General features: G+C 37.8%; 1 protein-coding gene across 2 annotated transcripts in view; it reads right to left on the reverse strand.

The window, feature by feature from the left end:
- Window positions 1–24,301, reverse strand: part of SPIDR (scaffold protein involved in DNA repair) — a 193,030-nt gene that overhangs the window by 5,564 nt on the left and 163,165 nt on the right. Inside the window, exons 11-16 of one of the 2 annotated variants that reach the window (XM_065751936.1) lie at window positions 20,580–20,738; window positions 10,035–10,122; window positions 7,632–7,775; window positions 7,473–7,532; window positions 3,936–4,134; window positions 2,693–2,845 (exon numbers count right to left, since the gene is read on the reverse strand). In XM_065751936.1, the coding sequence (XP_065608008.1) occupies window positions 2,693–2,845; window positions 3,936–4,134; window positions 7,473–7,532; window positions 7,632–7,775; window positions 10,035–10,122; window positions 20,580–20,738 (803 nt within the window). The remainder of the gene's footprint in view (window positions 1–2,692; window positions 2,846–3,935; window positions 4,135–7,472; window positions 7,533–7,631; window positions 7,776–10,034; window positions 10,123–20,579; window positions 20,739–24,301) is intronic. The other variant, XM_065751938.1, reaches the window with a different exon arrangement.

Consider the following 24,301-nt stretch of genomic DNA (forward strand, 5'->3'; position numbering starts at 1 on the left):
ACACTCTGGTTGAAATGCTCATAAAAAAGCTTGCACACAGCCAGTTGCCTGCTAGTCAGTCACCCTGATTAATAGATCTGAAAGAAAAAAGTGCAGCCCAAAAGAAAGACCTCAGTAAGACAATTTAACTGCCTTTTGTTCAGACTGCAAATAGGGAAACTGAATAAAAGAAACCTGAGTAAGGGCTTGAAGGTGAAAATATCCAATGTAAAAATTCAATCACTGGATGTGAATCATACACTAGGCAAACATCATTAATCACGTAATAGTTCCACGCAGCATACGTGGTATGAACTAACTAGAATTTGCTTGTAAGCTTGGTTAAGAGTAAGAGCAGTTCTGTGCAGTGTGGACTGCCAGCATTCTTAAAGGAGAATCATCCTGCCTGCTCCTACATGGCAAAAAGAAATTACAAATCACTTTGGCATGAATAGTGAAAATAAATCAGTTAACCCTCAGCTCTCAGGTGAGAACCACAGATTGATCCCTGAAAGAAGAATAAACTGCCTAGTAGAAAGCAATCAAAGGTTCTTACCAGTTCCCAGAGCTAGGATGATTGGGCCTCCTTGAAATGCCTGAGAAACAAACTGGCTCTGCTCGTCACTCATTTTTTGATGGGGGAGAAAGTATTTGACAAGTATAGCTGAACCACTTCGCATAGCAGAACACTGATACAAATAAATGAAGACAATTTGCAGCAAGAGCTATTCCACTGATTGAAAGCAGGTTGGGAAACTACACTGCCAACTCCCTGAAAGGCAGCAGGTGCACCACATAGGGCAAAAGAGCAGGAAGAAACAACACTTCAATAAGGGGTAAAGAAAGCCTTTGCAGCTCCTGTGAGCATTAGATGAGAGGCTGCTTAACTACGGCACTGACCAACAGTAGGGGAAGTGAAAGGGGGACACAAAGAAAAACAATGAACGCCAATCCTGCTGCTCATTGGAAGTCAGATGAACAGTTTGGTGAGTTTTTTCTAGATGACACAGGGGTGGTGAGTGAAAACAATTTTTTTCTCCATAGAATTCATGTTCCCACCAACAAAGTATGGTTAATGCTATTATTTTCACTTCTTTTCATTAGAAAGTTGTAAGCACTAGCTACCAAACCCTGAAGCAATGGACATATGTTTTAGATGCTATTAAATAATTTTAGTTACACAAAAAGAGAAGGTTATAATAGATATATAGCACTAGCATAGGGTTAAATGTGATGCTTTATATTCTACATTGGTACAAAGGTGTGGGAATCTACTGGTAACAGTGGCCCCAGGCAAATTTCATATCAAGCAAGACATGATTTTAGGACTAATTTACCCTGATGTCATTCTTCCATCTCTAATAAAGACCAGGGAAAGTGTCACACCTCTAATGTACGTGAAGTAAGTGTTTGTTTCCACACGGCTCACAAAGATGTCTTCGCTTTGCTTTACTGAAAAAAGAAAGGACAGACACTTGTGCTTTATATACACTGTGAATGGGATGAAAGAAGACAGGCACTTCGGGTAACCTAGTTACTGTAAGTAAGAGCAGAGAAGTAATAACTCTTAGTGTAACTACTGCAAAAGTTAAAAACAAAATTGAAACAAAAGAAAAAGTATTTCCTACCCAGTGACAGAAATATCTTTCAAGTAACTCACAGTTTCAATTGTGAAGTTGTGTGTAATGACCAAGGCTTAGAGTGCCTGTGCTTGTTCGTGTTCTTCACTACATACAGTTCAGTGTTTGCAGGATGGCTCATACATCACTCATAGAGGCACTGCTAACTTGGGGCTCTACCCAGAGGGAAGGTGTGTTTGGTAATAGCTTTGAGTGGTTTAAAACCAACTTTTCAGTGTATTGCTATGTAGCTGAGAGATTAATTTGTAATTGCTATTTGCTATTATTTTAAACATCATTTCATACTTTAATGTGTAAACATAAAATGGTGTCAAGAATTTTGTGCAAGGGCTGCTGGAATTGTAAGAGTTAAATTAAAAAGGGGAAATGTCTATAAAAGCCAGAAGTTACTTGGCTTTTAAGGATTTTTTCCCTATAGGCACACTGCAATGGGGTGTTTAAGAAGTCTGAGTGGACAGTGTTAGAAAATACCGTGTATGAAACTTTCTACACAGTTAGGAAATATTAGAAAATACACTGCAAGAAATGTTTCTGCATGGGTAGTGTTAGGACTACAGTATCAGACAAAGCAACGATCCAAAGCATCTGGTGAGCAAATCTCAGCAAAGTTAAACTGGGTGACTATGGTGAAATATTGAATTGCCCTGTTGCAGCAAAGCTTCAGGAAAATCAGACAGCAACCCCTACGATTCAGAATCTGGCTGACGTCTTCTCCATCTGCCTCAAAAATATCGGTATCCCTTACTGCTGCCAGTATCAACAAGGCTGATGTGAACAGAAGGCTTCTGAAAGAAGACGGTGATGAAAGGAAAACGACCAAACAGACTGCACATCGACCATTTATTCTGGGGCATCAGTGAGTGGGAGCAGCAGGCAGGCAGAATTTGGCCAGCAGAAGACAAACAAAGCCCACAAAGAAGCATAAAAACTTAAATATCCTAATGATCTACAGCAATACGGTGCTTTTTTTATCCCTGCACCCTGTTTGTGCAAGAAATCAATATGAGGACCTGAAAAATTAAAGTGAACACAAATAATTAACCATGTTCGTTTCAGAAAAGGCCAATACGAACCTCTCACAGCACAAATGGAATTGGCCTGTGTGGTAGAATCCAGCTCATCAAGTTTGACAGGGCCAGGCAGCTCACTGAGGTCAGCATCGGCAGCCGAGCACAAAAGAGGCTTTTGTAATAAGAGAACAGTACGTTCAACACAAATAATCCTACCTGCCAACAAAGACATTTCAACTCAGTACAGTAACAAGGAAAAAGGTGACCATGATAATTGTCATGGCCAATAAAGACATTCATCACTGCCAGCTACTGAACAGACGAATAGACTCTATCAGGTTTTCTCAATGACAAAATATTTTGCCTTCAGTGATACATGCTCTTGTTACATTTCGTGACTCTTGGGGAAAATAACTTTCTAAAAACTCTTAACATGTTAAAAAAGCAAATCAGATTCCATCCAGACTGCATTGTACCATGCTGGAAACATCAAGTTCTTATCTCTTCCCCAGTAAAAGTCTTGGTCACCCTCAAGGTTGTTTTATTTTTATTTATTTCAAGATTACAAAGTGTATGCACATGCAATACTTTATTCTCCAAATAAATGCAATTAGCAAGGGAAAACAGACTGATCAGTGGATGCAGTGACACGACCCACTGCCATCTGCATTTAGGAACCAAGCTAAGGCATGAGATGTGAATTACACGAGCATACACCACACAGAAGGATGGGTGAGCCTCATTCATATGAATGACTGAAAATGAATGTAGAGTGAACCACCGTCTCCCAGGATCTGTATGGTTTTGAGGGCTCACAGCTGGAATGGTAAAGGAAAGCTTGTAACGACCCTTTATTTATTACACTCAAGTCTCTAGATTCATTGCCTTACTCTTTTTAGATGTAAGTTCAATGAATCAAGATTCTGCAAGAATATCAAAACAAATGTAAGCAAGTTTCTTACTATTTCTGAATCTTCTGTCACCTAACAAATTTGTTTGACACTGGTCTTCAAATTCAACAGTCATCAAGGAAGACTGATAGAAATATTGGTGAACAAACAGTAAGATCACTTAATTTCCTATTTACTTGGGAGATTTAAAATATAAACAAAACCTAACAACAGCAGAAGAGAAACCTTACAGAAAACCTCTAATTACAACTCCGTTCAAACATCTCATCCCAAACTTGTAACGTTTCATCTTCATCTGAGAGTGAAAGTCTATACAGGTTATGTTTTACAGGGTTAGTAATGAGGGTGCTTTTCAGTTTGATTCCAGTTTCTTCAAAACCACATGTAAAGCTTACCATTTCCCCACAGGGCATCCTTGAAGAAGATGAATCGCGATGTAACACTGAGGGCTTCTATGACTTCCGTACTGAGAACGCATGATGCAGTGACTGACACAGCAACAACTCTGGCAATTCCGCAAACTTCACTTTGCAAAGCCAAGTCAGTCACAAACAACAAAATCTCTCTTTGGTTTACAGGAACGCTGTGTTTTGTCTGGTTAAAAAAAGAGAAAAAAAGGATACAAAATTGGAATGCGGTCATTAATTTTTAAAAGAAGGAAAGTCAGATAACAATTTATGCGTAAGCAACTAATAAAACTAACAGATCACATCACTTAGGCCTGTACAAGAGAATGAATCAGATTTTTCATTGTTCCTTAATGTAGACATAGACTATTGTCTCTAGCTACGGTTAACATCCCAAAGCTGATCCACTGGGATCTTGGTGCTCTATCGACTATCATGTTTTATCCTAACTCATTTGGATATGAAAATAAATGTTATAAAAAGTTATTTGTTGAGAACAAAGACTGAAGTAACTTTTCCCTTAAAAAAGAAAGGCTAACATCACTTCTATTATTAAGAAAACGTTCTATTCACTGTTGTCTGATTCTGAAGAGTACCTTTCCATAATAGCTCCTGTAAATACAAAGCTGCAGGTTTCTCTCTCTGTTGAACAAACTCATCTCCAGGTATTTCAATGATACACAGAGATATGAAAGTAGATAACTCATAAGTAAGAAACCCAGGAAACCACGATAACAGTGTGAGTTTTCTGCCTAAGACAGGTACAAAAATTAAGGTATATCGAAACTAGTGATGTTACAACCAAAATAACTACATTTCACGACAGGCTTCGTATCTGAAAACAATTACTGCTAAGTCAGTAGTGTTTTAAAAGTACTCACACTGTGATGATGAACAAGACAGACTAGATAGACATGAGTTTACACTTCGGTGATAAGCCTAGAGTCTCTAACTAAATTAGGTTGACGAAGAAAGGTTTTCTTTTTGTTGTTTTTGTTTTCAACACAACTTTTATAATATACACATGTATGTGATTTTTCCCATACTTTAGAAAAAATGAGTTTAATACAGACTATATTCCATACTTACCAGCACAAGCAATTTCTTAAATATTCTGATATTTTAAAATATTTAACTGATTTTTCTTCTGTTTTAAAAAGGCTTGTAAAAATATTTTTAATTAGTCTGTTGATTATAAATCACAGTTAAGACATTTTAATACTGAAATGATTGGAGAAACACATATCACACAAGCATTTTATTCTTAAAGTTACCTTTCTGTAGTGTAAGGTAATGCATTGAGAACTCCAACTTTTTATCCAGTTAAATTCAAATCTTGAAAAAGTTAATCAGACTAAAAATATCTTTTGCCTCACGATGGCAGCTCTTAGAGCAAATACAGTAATTAGGAGTAATGACAGATAAAACTCAGATATTATGGTTATGCCTTAATGTAAGTTGCCTGTTGCATTTACGTTATTTCTCTCCCTCATAACTACGTGCATTTGAGTGCCTTCTCTGTGCAGATACCACTAAAATAGCTTCAAAAGAACGATGCTTTACAGCTGTCCAATTAGAATTACTAACACATTAAAAGCTGGCTTTCAGGGGAATCATCCAAAAAATAAATAATAATAACAGCAAAAATCACAAGTTAGTGTAAAATCATCATCTTGCTATGTGTGACAATTTGTTCTGAACAGAGAGGACACAACAGACAAATAGCAGCAGGATTGAGTTATAAGGAAGGACAGCTCCTTAACCACAGATGGAATATATTTCCCCATATTCCTTCTGTACCACAGCACAGATTCTGAGCAATAATAAAAGAATACTTCCATTCCTCCTCCACACAAACATGTCGCTTCACAGAATTATTAATGCTACTTTTAATGTATATTTGAATTAACTCACATAGCAGTTAATCTTTGCTGAATGAACTAAATTGCAGTCCCTACCTCACATATCATAACTGAATGATTTTGCATGTGAAGGATAAATCCTCTTGGCAAAGGTAACCACAGTTAACAAGCTGCTGCTCATAACCTTCTGGAAGGAGCAGGCAAGCAATACACTAACAGTAGGTAAATACCATTATCTTTCTAGAGCAGCAATGCAGAGTGTTACCCAGCAGTTATAAAAGATGATCTTCCACTGCTTTTCCAATTCCACTTTCAAAATATTTATTAATATTTTAATAAAAATTAATAATTAGAAAAATTAATTACAATTAATACACAAATTCAGGCAATGGCTAGTAAACCTCCCAATAGAAAAAAGGAATCACAGACTTCTTTCTTCTTGTTAATAAGCTTCCACTCTTCAAAGTCACATCCATTCCTGCATTCTTTGTCTTTTCTCTAATTTAGTGATGAAGTGATGTTGATGACCTCCAGTATCTCAGATGTAGATATTCCCTAATACAAAAATGCTTGGCAAGGACATCACTAGTCTGTAATTTATTTATTTCCATTAACTGAACAGACTCCTTGAAAATAGCATTCCACATATGTCCATCTTTCTGCTGGCAGCCCGAAGATCCCACTAAGTTACCCTAATTTCTCATGTTTAAAAATACCCTGCTGTCACTTAGCTTGGAGAAAGCACTGTTGAGTGGTAAGAGCTACCCCTCATCTTGCAAGCTAAAGCTACTCCCTGCCTAATAATCAAATCACAGCTCACAGGCTTCTGAAGCAAGAGGAAAAGACCTACATCACATTTATGTCCCATACTGCTGGGAAGCATCCTCAGCTATTTTGCTGTCTGTTCTAGAGTTCTTTGTGTTTTCTTCACATGCTTTGATTTACACTTCATTTTCTGTGGTGCTGATGGACAATTGCAAATTGTTCTCCCCAGAGCTAGCTGTACTGAGGGTCCAGTCACCAGGAAAAAGTCAATAAATCAGCAACAAAAAAAAATCCTTCAACTACTGAGAGAGTTAGCAACATTTCAAAAGGAAGTTGTAGCATAATTCAGAAACAAATAAAATGTAATTATAAGCTTCCCAACACAGTGTGGATGGAGGATGTATTTACCTAAAGCTCCTCCTCTCTACTAGCAGGACCACAAAAGCCAAATTTGCCTGAGGGGCTTCTACTGAAGTCACCCACTTGCCTGCAAAGCACAAAACTGCATCTTTATAAAACCATCATCCGTTGCATTCTATACCAAGTCAACTGACTGGGAACTTTTTGCTGTGTATGTGTAAGGACAGCACTTACCTACAGACTGCTTTTCACTGCAAAACGAAATCCACGAGCTCCACTATTAGGGTGAAATATTATTTTGGGCTAGATGGTAATCTATTCAAAAATAATTCACCTTCTAGAGTAAATGGAATTGAAACTGAAGATGAAGATCATTTTACCCATACACAAGCATTTCAGACCTGTTGATAATTCTGCTCGCTCAGCTCTCGACGGTAATCCAGGAGGTTTCTGTATTCTCTAAAAAAGATAAATGCTGGCCTCTTCACATACATTATGTTAAATTGATGTCAATTCCATTGCTAAATGAAAAGATTACCTGTGGCCTTAGATACAGTACTCGTGCCCAAAAGCTACAACGTTCATTACAACCACTGATCTGAAAAAAAAATGGTACAAAAACAGGGAATGAGACAAATAAGGTAAGTGAAATTTAGCAGTACAAGACATAGGTTGCCAGACTTCTAAAGCAACTTACCTGAAGAATTTCCTTTAGGCTACGCACAGTTGGTGGCTGGTACAAATTAGAAACCCTCTCTTCCTCATCCACTTCCATGTGTATTTCACCAGACTGAACAGTCAGAACGTAACAGAAGCTGGGAGGAGGCAGATTAGTTGTCATCTATTAAAAAGGAAAGAAAAGAAACGTGACCTTAAAAAAGGCATTCCAATTTGGCTAGTCAGGTTTTATAATAATACCCTAAATGAACCACACAGTTTATTAAGAGCGATGGGAAAACAAAATAATGACTCTGAAGTAAAAGCTGAGGTAATAAAACAATATTCACAAGTTCTAAGTGAAATCAGCCCGAGTGTATCATTCTTTCCATAATCGGACATTGATCCTCAACACAAAAACATCTTGTGATTTGGCACACTTGGCAAACACTGCAACTCTTTCAAGGTGACAGTGGTTGTTTTGCATTTTGCTAGTAGGTGGTAGGGGCACCCCGATTATTTATTTTTTGTCATCCCTAACTTTTCTGAGATTTGGGGATTTTGCATGTGGGTGGGTTTTTGTGATAGTAAACAGCCGAAGAACTTTAAAAGCTGCTAAATTAAATCCAGGACAGCACAAAGAGATAATGAAGAACAGGAACTCAGCAACTACAAGAACTGCTCTTTTTGCCTTATGCCAGATTTTTCTTCTCCCCTTAGAAAGTATTGTGACGTAACAACTTTAACTCCATTTAAAGAATGAGAAAGCCTTCTGAGAAATAAAAGATGCTACACTACAGTAGTTTTGCTAAACAGGACTTGGTAAATATTCTTATAGCATTGTTGGTTGTTAATAAAGCATTTCATTTAATACAATAAATACAAATCTGCTGAAGACAGCTGTCCACCCATTAAAAATAATATTTGCCTCTGATGGCACTAAAAAAGGTATGCAAGCATACATACAGCTCCAAAGAAATCCATGCCACAGATCTCTTTGCAGCAACATTAAGGTGCTGGCAATATTACTTAGGTATCGATCCTTAAATTTGCTTCCAAAAACTGAGTAAAACTGTACTGCTTGCACAGGGAAAAACATATCTCAGCTAAAAAAAGTGTATTCTACTTAAAACCTGCAGAAGTAGAATACGTCTCGATACTCTGTAAAATTAATAGGTATTTTAAACCCATGGCATCAGTGTAAATTGCACGATTATGGAAAGTCTACTTCATTTCTAGGTTGTCAATAGAACAGAGAAAAAGAAGAACAAATGAAAATCATAACAGTGCTGAAGAGCATTTAAGATTTTGCTCCATCCGTGTAAATTTCCATTCTGTCTTCTGCAGTATTTTAACATAGAAAACAATCCCTTCCTCTGAGACTTCTGAAATGTCTAGATGAAAGGGAGAGTCGAAGAAAGAATGGTAGTTTCACTCATTTTCAGTCTCGGTTTTATAACTTTTTATTATTCAACTGAACTTTTTTATTATTCAAAATAAATCCCAGTACAATCCCAATAGCTCTGTAGATTGCAGCAAAAATAATCTCAGAGTTGAGAAATAACTAGGAATAACTAGTAATATCCATCTACAAAGTCTTAGATGAATACCGTGCTTTTAAAACTTGTTTATTTTCAGCTCTTTCTTCCTAGGCTCTAACGTAAATTTTTAATACCATAAACTTCTTCCCTAAGGAACAGCTATAGGGGAACAACAAGACAGCACAAACATTTGGTTATTAAGAAGCTTCTCAAATGACCTCGTATTACCAAAATGCCACTCGATTTGACAGAACTCCTTTTCACATACAAAGGCCAATTCAATGAAAATTATAGATGCAATTCTGGATTGGAAGATGTACAATAATATACTTTGAATCTATTTTAATACTTCACAGTAGGAATTTTCCCCACCTCCCAAAATCACAGAAAATTTCATTATTTTGATTAGGTCTTTTTTGTTTTTATCTTTTGACCACCTTCACATCAGGGTAATGGTCAGCCAGAATCATCCTAACTGAAAAGAGACTTGATTCCATCAGTTGGTCTGTCTTCATGGGGACTAATCTTCCAAAAAGTGTTTTCAAATATAAGGCTGAAAACTTCTTCAAAAGTATGAGTTAATATTATATGTGTACTTCTCAAATAGTGTGAAGCCAGTTAGTATTCTTTCCTCCTGTGAGGAGAGGATAAAAAAGGAATACTTTGACTGGACTGTCTATCATTTTAGTTCTAAAGTGTTAATAAAAGACTAATTGCATCATTTTGGAAAGAAGCTGCTGATCCAGAGAGCCTCAGGTTGGTCTAAGTCAGATGGTAGAACCAACAAAACAAACCTCAGTAGCTAAAGAGAGGGAGAGAATCTGATTCCCCAAATATGTTATACTACTAAGAAAAACAGTAATTGTAGTGAAAAAGTATGTTTCCATAATAACGACACTTACCATTTCAGGGTCTTGACTTTGTCCAGGAACTTTTACAGGCACTACTGGAGGCCACAAACTGTCTATCAGACTAAAAAGTCCTAACGCCCTTCAATAAGACCAATAAAATTAGTTTTAGAATGGTTTCCACTGTTAGATGCTGTACTAAAAAGATTCATTAAGAAATACAATTTAAACCATTGCATGATTATGAAAACAATTTTAAATCATATTTGTTTTCTACAAGCTGGTTTTGATTTGGTCTAATTAAATCTCCATCATTTCTGCTGCTGCAGGGTGGAGATGGAGGGAAGGGACACATCACATACAGTGACAAGCAAGTCACATTTAATGCTTTGCCATGAACAGCCTGTGACATAGTAAAATCCGGGGGAAGTGGGGTAAGTGCTAGTTTGGGAAGGACGCAGACACCAGTACAGCTTTTAAAAAATAGCTTTAAACAAGTTAGCTGGTAGCTTGAACAAAATGTTTTGTTTCTAACATCTTCATTTCTTGCTCTCTTCTCTAACACTGATTGCCACTGCTGTTAGGAAAGTTAGCAATGAGATAGAAGTGGACAGACTGACAAGACTTTGCTATCTGAAATATACCCGTGCCTTAAGAGTACAAATGTGCAAAGAACAGTCCCGTTCCGATGCAGCTGCTCATTTGGTTATGATTCTTTTCTTTTTGCAAGTTTTCCACCTTCAATTTAGAAACAAAACAAAATTAACAGCACACTGAGATTAACTACTGCAAATCCTTCAGCTTTCGCACGCAAAGCTGCAATGTGCAGCAGTTCAGCGGCTGGCTTGTTGGTTGATGTGTCATCCATGCAGTAAAAGCAGGAACATCCAAGGGAGAGGCCAAGAAAATAGCTGAGGGAGGGGAAATAACTACAGATAACCAACTTGAAGAGGCGTGCATTTTTGAGTTTAAGCTCACCGTTATCTTGTCCGAGCTCTCTGAGCGTGTTCTGTGTACTCAAAGCACAGAGATCTGGATTTTAACCCCACAGTGCCTCTGAGAACTGTCTGTCTGTCCCTCCAATTATGGAAGCGATCACTTCTGAAACAATTCTAAAAATGAGGTCCAAAACTTGCTGAAGGTAATCTTAGGTTCTAACAAAAAATGCTTAGAAGAAACAAAAGGCACACTCTTGTTCTTGACTGAAGCACGTTGCAATATGCTGCTTCTCTTCAAGGAGTAACAGATCTCCTTTAAAGTTCTGCTTTTAACTCACTTCTGCTTGATCATATTTAATTCTGTATTTCCCTTGCCCTTCCTTTCAGCCTTAAATGCTTATACTAGGCGTATCTAATGTCAGTCAGCTTCTTCCCATATTTTTTCATAAAGCTGCAGGTATCACATATGAGAATGCTAATAGTGATGCCCAAGGACCAATACTGTATGAATGTAAATCTCTGAGACTGACTGGATCTCAGGGAATAATGCTTTCAATTTAAGATTTGGGTAATCAACTGGCAGGTTAGAAAGATCATTTGCTGTCTGTAGTTGTGTTCCCCACAGTGATGAGGAGACTGGGAACAGCAGAAATATGCTGCCCTTCTACAAAAGTGAACTTCCTGACTTATATGGCTTCATCATCAAGTCTGTAAAAGGAAAAGGCTGAGTACAGAGACTGAGATTTTTGTTTCACATTTTGTTTTTAGCAGAATATTACAACATACAAAGCAACACTTCTTCGGTATTAATCAAACTTTACAGCAAAATGATCACTTCTCAATTTCTTGACATGGTGTACCATACAGAAAGAAATCTTCTCTGTAGTTGCAGGAGGGCCAACACTCAGTGGAGCAAACTGCCCCTGTTAATTGCGACACAAGGAAGGAGAACTACAGAAGCAGAGAGCAGCCTCTGTGCAACAAAGGAAGCTACACAAGTGGTGTTGCTCACTTGACACTGAGTATAAGGGCAGGATATGTACAACAGTATACTGCAAATTCTGTGTTTGTGTATGTGTGTTCAGATATCATGTAGTTACCAACCTGGAGTCCAGATATAATCACATCTCTGCACAGACCTTACATTGATCCACTAGTGAAAATCTCTGTTTTTAAGTTAGTGCAAGCAGCATGGAGTTGTCTCTTAGTCTTTAGTTCTCCTCTAGCTTGCAACTCGATGTCAGAACATCTACAACACAGTATTGTGTCTTTCAGAGGAGCTCATTAACTGCTTGAGCTAGGAGCACTTAATTATTACTGAATTACAGCATTTGTTTACAAACAGGGAGAGGAGCAGCACTATGCAGTGAGTGCCTCCTAACATCTTGGACTCATCCTTCCCTTTGACTCCAGTCAGGCAAACCACAAATACATTTGCCACCCAAAGGATGTGCAAGTTCCAAGTCACATCATGTAGGGATGAGAGGATCCTCCTCTGTAGAAAGTGGAGTTCTGTCCTCAAGCTGTCCCTGGTGGGCCCAGGAATGTATCAGTCAGAGTCTCTGGTGAGGGGCTCCCCTTTGCTTCACCCATTCTCATACCTCCAAGAAAATTAACTCTCTGTACTTACGGACTTCAGCTTGCATAAGGGGGAATGAGGGGGGGGAACCACAGTGGAGAGAAATGGCAAGACAATGTGTCCTCCTCTGTTGAAAATCATTATCCTTGCAGAAATAATAAAATTCATTCTCTTTATTGGCCATGCCACACTCAAATCCCACTTCAATCTGACTTAAACAATGGGTGTATTTTATCCAGTGTAAGCATCCTTCTTCAGATGTAGAATCAGGACAAGAGATGAACAGCTGGCTCCGTGCTACAGTGAGGGAACTTGGTTAGCCCTGATGTGCACAAAGAGCCTTTCTCATTACAGAAGACAAAATAAAAACTTAATGATTTAGATCCATGAGAGTACTTACTAATCACTATTTAAAAAAATATATAATGTTTTTATGACAGAAGCACATACTTCTTAAAAAAAGGAAGAGTAAGAAGTGAAAAGAAACAGGCACACGACTTAAAAAAGTATTTTAACTATTAAAATACTAAAATGTTTTAAATAATAACATTTGTGACAAACTTAGGTGACAAAGACTTCACTGTAGTGTTCTATAATCTTCCTTCAAAACAATGAACAAAAAAATCCCAACAAGATTGAATCCATACCAGGAAACAGACAGAAGTTACCTCAGATTCTAAATAAAAGATTAAATCTGTTAATTCCATGCCAAACTGCAATCATCTGTCTGATAAAAATTTATCTGACCCATACTAAACACGTGTCTGTTCAGTACTTATCACTGACACAGCAAGACCACAAGTAATCTAACAGAGTTTTAAAATATTGACTTTTGTAAAGTGTGGACTTTGGACAAATAGATCCTCTATGTACAGGAACACTTCTCTTTTGTAAATCCTAATCTTTAAGCTTTGCTAAAACACAATGGCACTGTTACATACAATGTGTCTGTGTGTGTGCATACACACAAGCATAAGCATGTATATATGACGTACATTGTAGGCAAAATAAATATTTTTAGTATTCTAGATTACTTTAATTATTCAGTATGCTTAAGAGACATTCCTATTAGATTATGCTTGCTCAACTGTGGCATGTCTTTTCTGTGTATCCACAAATCAAAACTGCCTGTTATGTACCCAGACAGCAATGAAAACATTTTAAAGACTTCACATGACTGAGAAAATGCAAAATGTGCTTTCAGCACGTGCAGGAATTAACCCTGACCAATTATTAGCAAATCATCTTAAACCGCCTGATAGTTGCGCTGCTTGCTAGAGAGTGACTGATAGTAGCAAAACAGCATTTACTTTTCCATCCAATAATTCTTGCCATAGATGATTACTGTGCTGCTCAGTACATAATAAGTTGCTTTCTTTTGCTCTCCTAACAATCTTCCTTAGTTTCACAGCACAGCAGATAATAGAATTCACCTACTACTAGCCTTCCTGGCTTGTTCTGCTATTCTTTGCTAAGTCAAATGGCATACGTTCATTTGTGCACACAAATATATGTTTGCCCTATGATTTTTGATAAAAAACATAACAAATTAAAGAGAAACGTCCTTGTAATTATTTTTAGAGACCTTGTAAATGATAAATCTGCATCTACAGACTTGGTTCATCTCTGATCCTGTGAACATTTCATACTGTACATTACACAGCAAAAATCTAACAACTTAGAACTTGGAATTTTCAGAGCAGTACTTCACCGGTTTCCTGTTTCTCAAGTTATACTAAGCAGTTACAGTGTCAAACAATACTCTGATATGAACTGAGCAGAATTTGTTTGTTTCTCTCAAAAGCATGAAGTTTCATCTACAGTTCTGGTCCGGAAGCTGTGCATGTGATGTGCCTGACTCAATTTTTAAACAGTACAGCTATGCTGCTATGATTTTTGATCACAAAGCAGCTTATAGTTTGGGGGATTTTTTCATTTCAATAACTATACCACAGGTTTAGAGGAAAATGACAGAAAACGTTAGAAACATCAAAGACAACAGAAGGAGAAAAACAATGTCCCTAACTAGGAAAGAAGAAAGACTGAGTAGGGGAGAGGAAGAAGACAGGAGTCTCCTCCAATGTCTTCCCCAGCTTCGACTCAGCACTTCTCTGTTTCCTCCTCTGTTTCTCTTCCAATTGTAATCCAAATGCAAACAGTTTTCTTTTGACATTATTATAGTTGCAGACACAATATCAAGAACTCAAAAAATAAAGCAATTCCTACCCCCCTATGAAACACTTCTTTACTCAACATTAGAAAAAAAATCACTAAAAATTGCATAGGGGTCAAGCAATCCAAATATAAAGCTGGTGCTGCAAGCTAGCTTTCCATATAATTTACCTATTAAGATCTGGCAGTATACAACCTACGCAACACTGTGTTTTCTCAGACTTGAGTAATGCAAGCAACCAAAAAACAAGGTAAAAAAACCTGAGCCTATTAAACCAGCATCTCAGTTAAAAAACAGATATATGAAATAGTTTTGTTGACAAAATTATTTACATACTTCAATAACAATCTTCTGTAATATGTTAGAAATTATCCATGCCATTAAATCACTAGAATTCTAATCTAAAACTTTTCATTCACTGAATACTCCCATTTCACCCTGCAGTGCTGGTTACTGAACAGACTCATGATAGAAGTACTGAATATGCAAAGCAGCAGTCACTGCTGCTGAATAAAACCGCAGAAAAAACCCTGATTTTCTGATGCATAAACAGTCATTAAAATAATAATAAGATATATATATTAAAAACGTTAATGTAATTACTTAAATTATGCTCTAAGTGGAACTCAACTTTTAACCACAGCAATTACTGAAGTGTTTCAGGACCTCAAAACCTCAGAGATGTGGGTGGCTCTTTTAGATGGCAGTCTCTTTGGAAGAGGGAAAACCAAAGGAAGGAAGTTATGACTTCCTTGCTCTGTGGAGAAGTCTTAATATTACACTTCCTGTCAACGTCTACCAGTTGAAACACTTGGTTTTATAACAGTTAGCAGGAGTGCTACACTTCTGAGTATAAAGTAAAATAGAAGAGAAAGCATAGTCACAGAATCACAGGGGTTGGAAGAGACCTTAAGAGATTATTGAGTCCACTCCCCTGCTAAAGCAGATTCCCCACAACAGGTCGCACAGGTAGGTATCCAGATTGGTCTTGAATGTCTCCAGAGAAGGAGACTCCACAACCTCTGTAGGCAACCCATTCCAGTGCTCCATCACCATTACTATAAAGAAGTTCTTTTGCATGTTAATATGGAACTTCTATGTTCAAGTTTTAGGCTACTACTCCTTGTCCTGTCACAACGCACCACCAAGAAGAACTTGGCTTCATCCATTTGCCACTCATCTCCCTTCAGATATTTATAAACATTAATTAGATCTCCCCTCAGTCTTCTTATCCTCAGGCTGAACAGATCCAGTTTATTCAGCCTTTTCTCATAAGAGAGGTGCTTCAGGCCCTTTATCATCTTTGTGACTCTCTGCTGGACTCCTTCTAGGAGATATCTGTCTTTTTTGAACTGGACTGGACACAGTAGATTAAATGAGGCCTCACCAGGGCTGAATAGAGGAGAATCACTTCCCTCAAACCTGCTCGCCATGCTCTTGTTAATGCAGGATCCCCTTGGCCTTCTTCATCACAAGGGCACACTGCTGGATTATGGCCAATCTGCTATCCACAAGAACACACAGCTCTTTCTCTGCAGAGGTTGTTTACAGCAAGTCATCCCCTAACCTGTACTGATGCATACAGTACTTCCTCCCCAAGTGCAAGACTCTATACTTGCTCTTGTTGAACCTAACCAGGTTCCTCCCTGCCCAACTCTCCAGTGTGTCCAGGTCCTGTTGAATGGTAGCACAGCTTTCTGGTGTGTCAGTCACTCTTCTTAGCTTTGTATCATCAGCAAACTTGCTAAGGGTGGACTCTATCCCTTCATCCAGGTCACTGATGAAGATGTTGAACAAGACCTGACCCAGAACTGACCTCTCGCGAATACAGCTAGTTACAGGCCTCCAATCAACTGTGCTGCTGATGGCAATCCTCTGAGCTCTTCCAGTCAGCCAGCTCTCAGCCGACCTCACTGCTCACTCACCTATCCCACCCTTCCTAAGCTTCGTAACAAGAATGTTGTGGGAGATGGTGTCAAACAGCTTGATGAAGTCAAGGTACACAACAGACACTACTCTCACCCCATCTACTTAGCCAGAGAAGAGTAGAGGAAAAATTTGATTGGTACAAAACAGAGAATTATGAGACTGAAATAAAAGAAAAAAAAAAAGAGAGAGAAAAAAGAGAGAAAACTGTGACCAATACTACAGATAGGAATGAATCACAGAATCATAGAGTGGTTTGGTCTGGAAGGGACCTTAAAGGTCATCTAGCTCCAACCTCCTGCTGTGGGCAGGGACAACTCTCACTAGACCGAGCTGCTCAAAGCCCCATCCAACTGGATATGCATTTTCACCAGCAGTGAACAAAAGTCTGCATGCTGTGTTCATAAAAATCTGCACCAGCAGAGGTGACACACTGTTGCTGTTGCCACTGCTGAAACACACCACCCACCCCTCAACTGTGCTCACATCCATTGTTTTGTCCCCATAAACAGTCAGCAAGCATCAGTGAAAGTCAATGAGTGCGATTTTCTCCTCATGGAGGAATTCAGTTCAACACCTTTGCTTCAAACGCCCTCCCTCCAGATGCCATTGCATCAGACTGCCTCTCCACTGCCATCTGTCACACGTCAACAAAATGTAATGGAACACCAGTGGGAAGATTCAACCTCTACTGCCATACCACCAACATCAGAGGGGATCTGATCCACGTCTAAAGAGTGGGAGGCAAAGGGACGAGGCTGGACTCTTCCACAAACTGAAGCATGCAAAATTCTGCACAAATGGGAGTGAAGAAGTGGGAACTTCTTCATGGTGAGGGTGACAGAGAGGTGGTGGAGTCTCCTCTGGAGACATCCAAGACCTGCCTGGACACCTACCTGTGCAACCTGGGCTAGGGAGCTGCTTTGGCAGGGGGTTGGACTAGATGGTCTCTAGGTCCCTTCCAGCCCCTACAATACCGTGATTCCGTCTCTGACATAGTGAGCCGATATAATACAATAGGAGGCATTACTTTCAGAGCAGCCCTTGTATATGTAGATTTTAGTAATATCCATGTGACATTCTCATCTTTTAAAAAAACTTTTTCAACATTTTTTTAAATTTAGGGACAAAACTGGCACTGACACCCTGCGTTAATTACATATTGTGTTAAAGCATTTTCCCTCTTTCATTTTTAAACTAGTGTAATTTTACTGCTCTGTTGGATATAAACTCTTTGTCTTTCAACCTTGTAAAAAACGTAAGGAGAAGAATATAGTATGTCTGTTATAGCTGGTAGTAGAACAAATCAGTGCTTGGCAATTGAGGTAAAAGGGCACAGATTATCAAAACACAAAACATCGTTATGTGGAACTCAAATCAGAGCTAATAACATAAAGGTAATATTTTTTGTTGGTATAGACAGATATCTAACTACAAAGTTTGTCCTAGTTTATTGAAATCAGTGTATGGTAGGAAGCAGCAGACTATGCCAATTTACAGTTCGTTTATTTTTGAGACATTTTAGTGAGTGCTCAGTCCCTGCATCTAATTGAATCTGGTTTTTAGTCCCTGAAATGCAAATTCAACTCACTACAGTGATTTAAAAATTGTGTTTACTGGAATTATTTTAAATAGTATTTTAATTTAAATACTTGATGATGAGAATGAATGATGGCCTGGAAAATATTTTAACAATAACAGTATTCCATTGATGAGAAACCTTGAGAACTTCTCATATCTGATAAATGAAAATCTCCTCTGTCTAACAGGATGATTGAGGAAGCTCTCTGTCTCCATAACAGAGATTACAGTCCACGTGACTGAAGGACAACAGGCACATATGGAATCTTATTAGCCATTCTTGGCTTTCTCCAGATCATGTGCTACAAAGGCAGAAAAAAAAGAAGCTGTGTATTTTCCCTCATATTTCCTACATTTTACTCCCTTTTATCCATTTTAAAAGTCACTGTCAAACTCCAGGAAACAAAAAGTTTAAGAGCCATCTCCTTCCAAAAAATAATTGGTGTTCTGGAAGGAAAAAAAAAAAAAAAGCAAATGTCTTTCTGGCAGAGCAGACCACAGAGTTGTTCTTCACTCATGTGCTACAAGCCAAGGTTGGGAACTTTACAGGCATATCCCATCATGTGCTCAGTTATACCAGCGTCTCCTGAAACCCATTTATTCGGTGGCAATGAGTTCTACAGCCCAATTATACTCTCCATGGATAAGTACTCCCTTGTATTCATTTCAGCTATGGCTTTACTGTGGTTTCCATCACACCTAGATTGACACAAAACATGTCCTGACACTTAAAAGTAATAGCAAGTTATAAAACAGAACTTAAGCTAAAACAATTAAGAAAGAAATAATAACAATCCTCCCACCCACCCAACTTGTACACTGAAATCACGTTTACCACCACACTGTCCCTGAAGCTACTCTACTCAATTTCTTTTCATGTTTCCTAGCAGGGTTACCACCAGCACAGCTCCAGCTGAGCCACCAGTGTTTTCAGCAGTGTGTCTTCTAATCATCTTCAGAATAGCCAGAAGTAAGTTACTGCTGCTTTGAAAGAGAATTTATATTAGAAAAAGTCTGTCTCTTATTAGTTAGGCTGAGTACTGGAAACACCAGCAGCCAGTTGTAAAAATTCATTTGAATCCAGAATTCCAAAGCCATTATTTAATTTGTTTGGAAAAAATGTAACTTGAAAAAAAAACACAACAAAATAATTAAATAAGAAGACGTGTTTGTTATTAAAGATCCATAAAAATGCAAGTAGGCTTGAAATCCAAAGGATCTGAAAATTAACACTGCAAGTACATAAAAAGAAAAACATACTGAATAGGGCTGACTGGAAAACAACAATTCCATTTTGCTAAACATTTCAAGGCTTTGAAATTTGTTTTTGTTCCAATATGAAATGAGACTTTCTGAAAGTTTTCATGAAATGAAGAAGAGAGAAGCATTCACTCCCTCTGGACCTGAAAGTCTTCACAGTAAAATTGTCTCCAAAATAGATAAAGTTTCTGTGAAACTTTCTGGTTTTGATGAAACAGCATTTTTTCATCAGGAAAACAGTGTCAGATGAAATATTATAGCCATTCTAATACCAAGGCTTATCGAGATAGGATGTTTTTAACAGAATAAATCATGTTGAGAATTAAACCAATCTAGTAATATTTATATAGCTCCCCATGTGGATACCATATCAGTTCTCATAGAAAGATACTCTGATAGATAACTGTAAGATCTACTTAAAGTGGTGGTGTTTTTTTATCTAATGTATTTAACATATTTTAAGAAAGTAAAAAGGAATCAAAGAATAAGCAAGATGAAGGAGGTATCAGAACATCAATTTATTAATTAGTGGTGCGGATTTTTATGTAGGACTGTGGATGCTCTTATTCCAAATAAGAAAGGTTTTATCATCTGAGAGGGTTTTTCAGTTTTTTGGTTTGTTTGGTTTGGTTTTGACTTTTTTTTTAGAGACACTTGAACTATGCTTTCAAAAATGTATAGGCCGTACTGAATTAACCTCTCAAACGCCAACAGAAAATCTTTGCTTGAAACTTCAACTCAGACAAAAACTAACAGAAAAACAGAAAAAAAAACCCCATACTGTAATAAACAGCCTTGCAATGAAGCGAGATGAACTAACGTTTTTAAGTCTTTGAATTTACTGAAGAGGAAGAAAATTCCTATTTTATGAACCACTGTATAAGGTAATTCTAAATTCCATTCTCTGCTAAGTATGTTTTTGCGTGTCGGTTTATTTATGCAGATTTGGGAGTATGTTTGGCTCAAGTGCAATTGGATCCAGCTGATGCCTACTTGATGCCCTAAAAATGGCTGTGAGGATATTTAATCAAACAGAGCCTGATTCAGTTGTTCCAAAGAATATTGACCACATAAATAAATAAAATGGCAGGTCACCTCAGCCTGCCACAGCACTCAACACACTCTTCTCAGACAGTTCTCACCTTCCTCTTGTGGTTCTTTGCAAAACTTTCATTCCAGCTAAACAGCAGAATTTTCCTTCCCATCTCTTGCAATACTGCTCAATGTCTTCTGCAGAATCCAGACACTGTAGCTGTACTTCACTGAACATGCCATAGGCATCCTGGACAAGGAGGCATAACCTGTAAAACATTACTCTGTTATTCATTTATTATTGTTTATAACACAGTGAGCAAATGTATCCTCTACAGTATCTGGAGAAATCCCACCAAATAATGAATATTAGTGAATATTAGTGAACTCAGCAAATGAAACCGACCTCATCCAAGGTTTTCACATATATATCTGCAGGAAGTAACAGGGCCATAAAAAAGTCTTACTGAAACTTAGAACAGAGTGCATCCATTCAGGATTAGAGAAACTAACTGCTAAACAATATATGCTTTGTGTATTTATAAAGAAAGTCACATTTCTGCCTATCTTGAGATGAACTTTTCAGTGCAGACAAAGCAGTGATGCAAATGTCTGTATGTGTGTAAATAAATATAAAAATATCTGCTTAGAAATAAACAAAGCAACATATTTAATGAGTAATAATTACAAATATTGAAATTGGTAAAGCAAGCATTTTTTTCTGATTTCAAAAGAGTTCTGAGGATTCAAGACAATGAAATGTCAATTTTATTACATTTTGAAAAAAAAACACAGACTACAGATTAGTAAATTCAATACTCAGTACAAAAAAGGGGGGGACTATTTTAAGGAGGTAATTAAAAAACCTGCTAGACAAACTATTTGATTAAAGTGATCTATGGAACCAGGGCTCAGAACTATTGCTTAACCGACTTGTTGGCATTTCAAGAAGATACTAGCATCATAGCAGATAAGGCAAAAGTCAGTGGATGCCATACATTTAGACAGACAAAAATGTGTTTCACAAGGTTGTGCACCTGAGATGAGTCACAACAATAGCTTGAGTCATGGAGGAAGGGGGTTGCTGTCTGCCCAAATCAAACAATTAAACATGGAAACTTTTCAAACAGCAAGAAATAGCTTTGAGGGTAGAACAAGTGTCTTTAAATGAAACTCAGGAATGTAGTGGAGAGCAGAATCCCAGGGCAACCTGTTTGAGCAAAGAACCAGAAGACTTCCAGAGAGTCTTTCCAACTTCAACCATTCTGTGATTCAATTCGTTTCAAAAGTTGATAACAAAACTACTTTTTCCAGAGAAGTACCATTGCTCATAGCAAGTCAACCCCAACTGCTTTTGGAGAACACCATATAATTTGCTACATGCTTCCCAAGAACATTCAACAGTAGTCATTACATCTCTAAAAAACTTATTTCAAATGAAATGAGCTCCTACACTTCTCTGTAAGAAATCTTACATTTTCTTAGTAGGGAAATTTAGGCACACAAAAGACCATTAATTACAGTTTCTTTGTTCATTATGAACTAATTTTTTTCTATATTCAATGAGGATATAACTTTCTGAAGCCTTTTAGAGATCAGTAGATGCTCGAGCACAAGCGAAGAGTTTAAAATTTTTTAATACAAGTGCTGGTTTTGAGAACGAGGGAATGGTAGGACTGAGCACAAATGAGGGCCCCATATTTTCTCAGTATCTCTAACTGTAAGGGTTACACAAAACAGAACCTTCACCAGGCAAAGCAAAGCAAGCTTAGGTACAATCCTTCTACAGTCTGGCAACGTTAGGATGTCTTTCACAGCTGTGGAATCCTCTACTTTGAGCAATGACAAAACAGGAAGAAATCAAATGCTGTTGTGAAGTGTGAGGTGGAAGGATTATCCCCATTTGCGGCAGGAGGGATGTTCCCAACTTAGACAACCAACTTAGACAACTGTGTGACTGGCCTAATACAAAACTGTGTCCTAAGTGGCTGTATCTCTAGCTTAATTTTCTATGTAAAACACTGAGATCCCTGTGGATTGGTATCACAAGATCATTTCGAACTCAACAAAATGAAGACTGTCAAGCTATGGCCATGACTGCACAGAAGCAGAGCAACCACCGTTGCCTGCCATGTTGGAGCCTTGCAGTCAGAGTTCTGTCAAGTTTTAACTGATTGGACTGAAACCTCTCTTGCCGTTGTTTTGTTTGGAAAAACAAAGCTAATATACCCTAGACTTCTCTGAAAACCAGATTGAGGAGAACAGAAAAAAAAATCAAACAGTTTTGTTTACACTAACAGTGTAACTTCAGTTACTCTTAATCATGAAAAATCAGGCTTTCATATCTTGGAGCAAGCAAGGGCCAACTGAGCTAGTGTCTTAGATCCAATCAGTTCGGCAGTCTGTTCGCTGATCACTGGAATTTCTCCTGTCTTTAGTGAGAAATAACTGAACGCAAGTAAGCCTCAGACTAGCTGGCACCACACTCATATTAAGTCCTCTGGGACACATTAATTGCCCAAATAAAATTAACTCTGTTGGTGCTGAATATATCAAGTCACTGAAAGTGTATTTCACCCTTTTAAGCCAAGCAAACAGATGGCTGCTGTTAAGACATGGAAATCTCAGCTTCCCAGGTTCCAGCCTGCATATTTCCAATGTTTCATGGTGACAACTTCAATGGCTAGGACGGGAGACAGATTTAACAAAAATGTACTGTAGTCTAATAATAAAGACAAATAATAACAACGCATAATAATATATAATAACCATCATAATCATTCTCAGATCAGCTCCCTGAATATGAAATGACTGAAATTAAACTCCAATACTACTTCTAGATGAGGATGTATTCCAGGCAGGATTAGGGGCTGAAGCTCCCACTGTCTAGTGTATGCAGTACAACATTGTAGGTCATACAATGGGGGAATGGTCATCAGATGACCAAGCCTGACATACAGGAGTAGGGGAAGAACTATGTAACTTAATGTACATATCACTAACATGCCCTTTCATACTAGTAGCATGTTTGTGATTACTGGAGTAATGAAAAAAATAACAAAACTGAGCAGCAGATGTTCTTGCCCCAGATTCAAAACACTTGGTTGTATATTAGGATCACACGTGAGCAGACATGTAATACACTACTACACTCATTTTAACAGTATCCAAAGGTAGACATGATCTTTATACAGCGTGAATTTAAAATGAAATAAATATAACCACTCATCTGGAAGACAGAATTTCAGAAATATTGTTGAAATCTCTGATTTTTAGACTGAAAGATGAGGAACATCCCAGACTAACTCAACAAGTGGAAGTTAACAAATGCTCAGTGCTTCACTACTCTTTAGGAAATAGTACAAAATGAATGAGTGACAAAAACTTGTAATATTCTCAACAACATTTGATGCATCTCATACTGATTAACTAGATGATGCTACTGGTACTTAAATGAGTAATTACTGATTTTTCTTCTTAATGGCTATGCTAAAATCATCTGAATCCCACAACGGACTCAGTGATGCATCTAGAGAACCATTCTCATGATCTGATACAGGTTCTGTTCTTACTGGTATGTAGTCCAGCTGCTTACAATGGCTGGATGGTACGTGGCTTTAATTTCCTCACCAGCACTGCTTTTTTAGTTTGCTCTCATATTATTTCTAGAAAAGTGGATTTGTAGTATTTTCTCAAGTTACACCGTTGTTCCCATATTGCAGTTCTTGCAAATTAAGTTTAAGCAGCAAATCTAACTATGATAATGGAATGGCTGTCCCATGATTTTTGCTCTATTTGAAGCTCACTGCCAGGATGAAAACCTATGTCTAAC

The sequence above is a fragment of the Cyrtonyx montezumae genome, unplaced genomic scaffold, assembly GCF_038088225.1.
Source record: "Cyrtonyx montezumae isolate F1298 unplaced genomic scaffold, pur_monq_1.0 scaffold_8, whole genome shotgun sequence".
Taxonomy (NCBI): domain Eukaryota; kingdom Metazoa; phylum Chordata; class Aves; order Galliformes; family Odontophoridae; genus Cyrtonyx; species Cyrtonyx montezumae.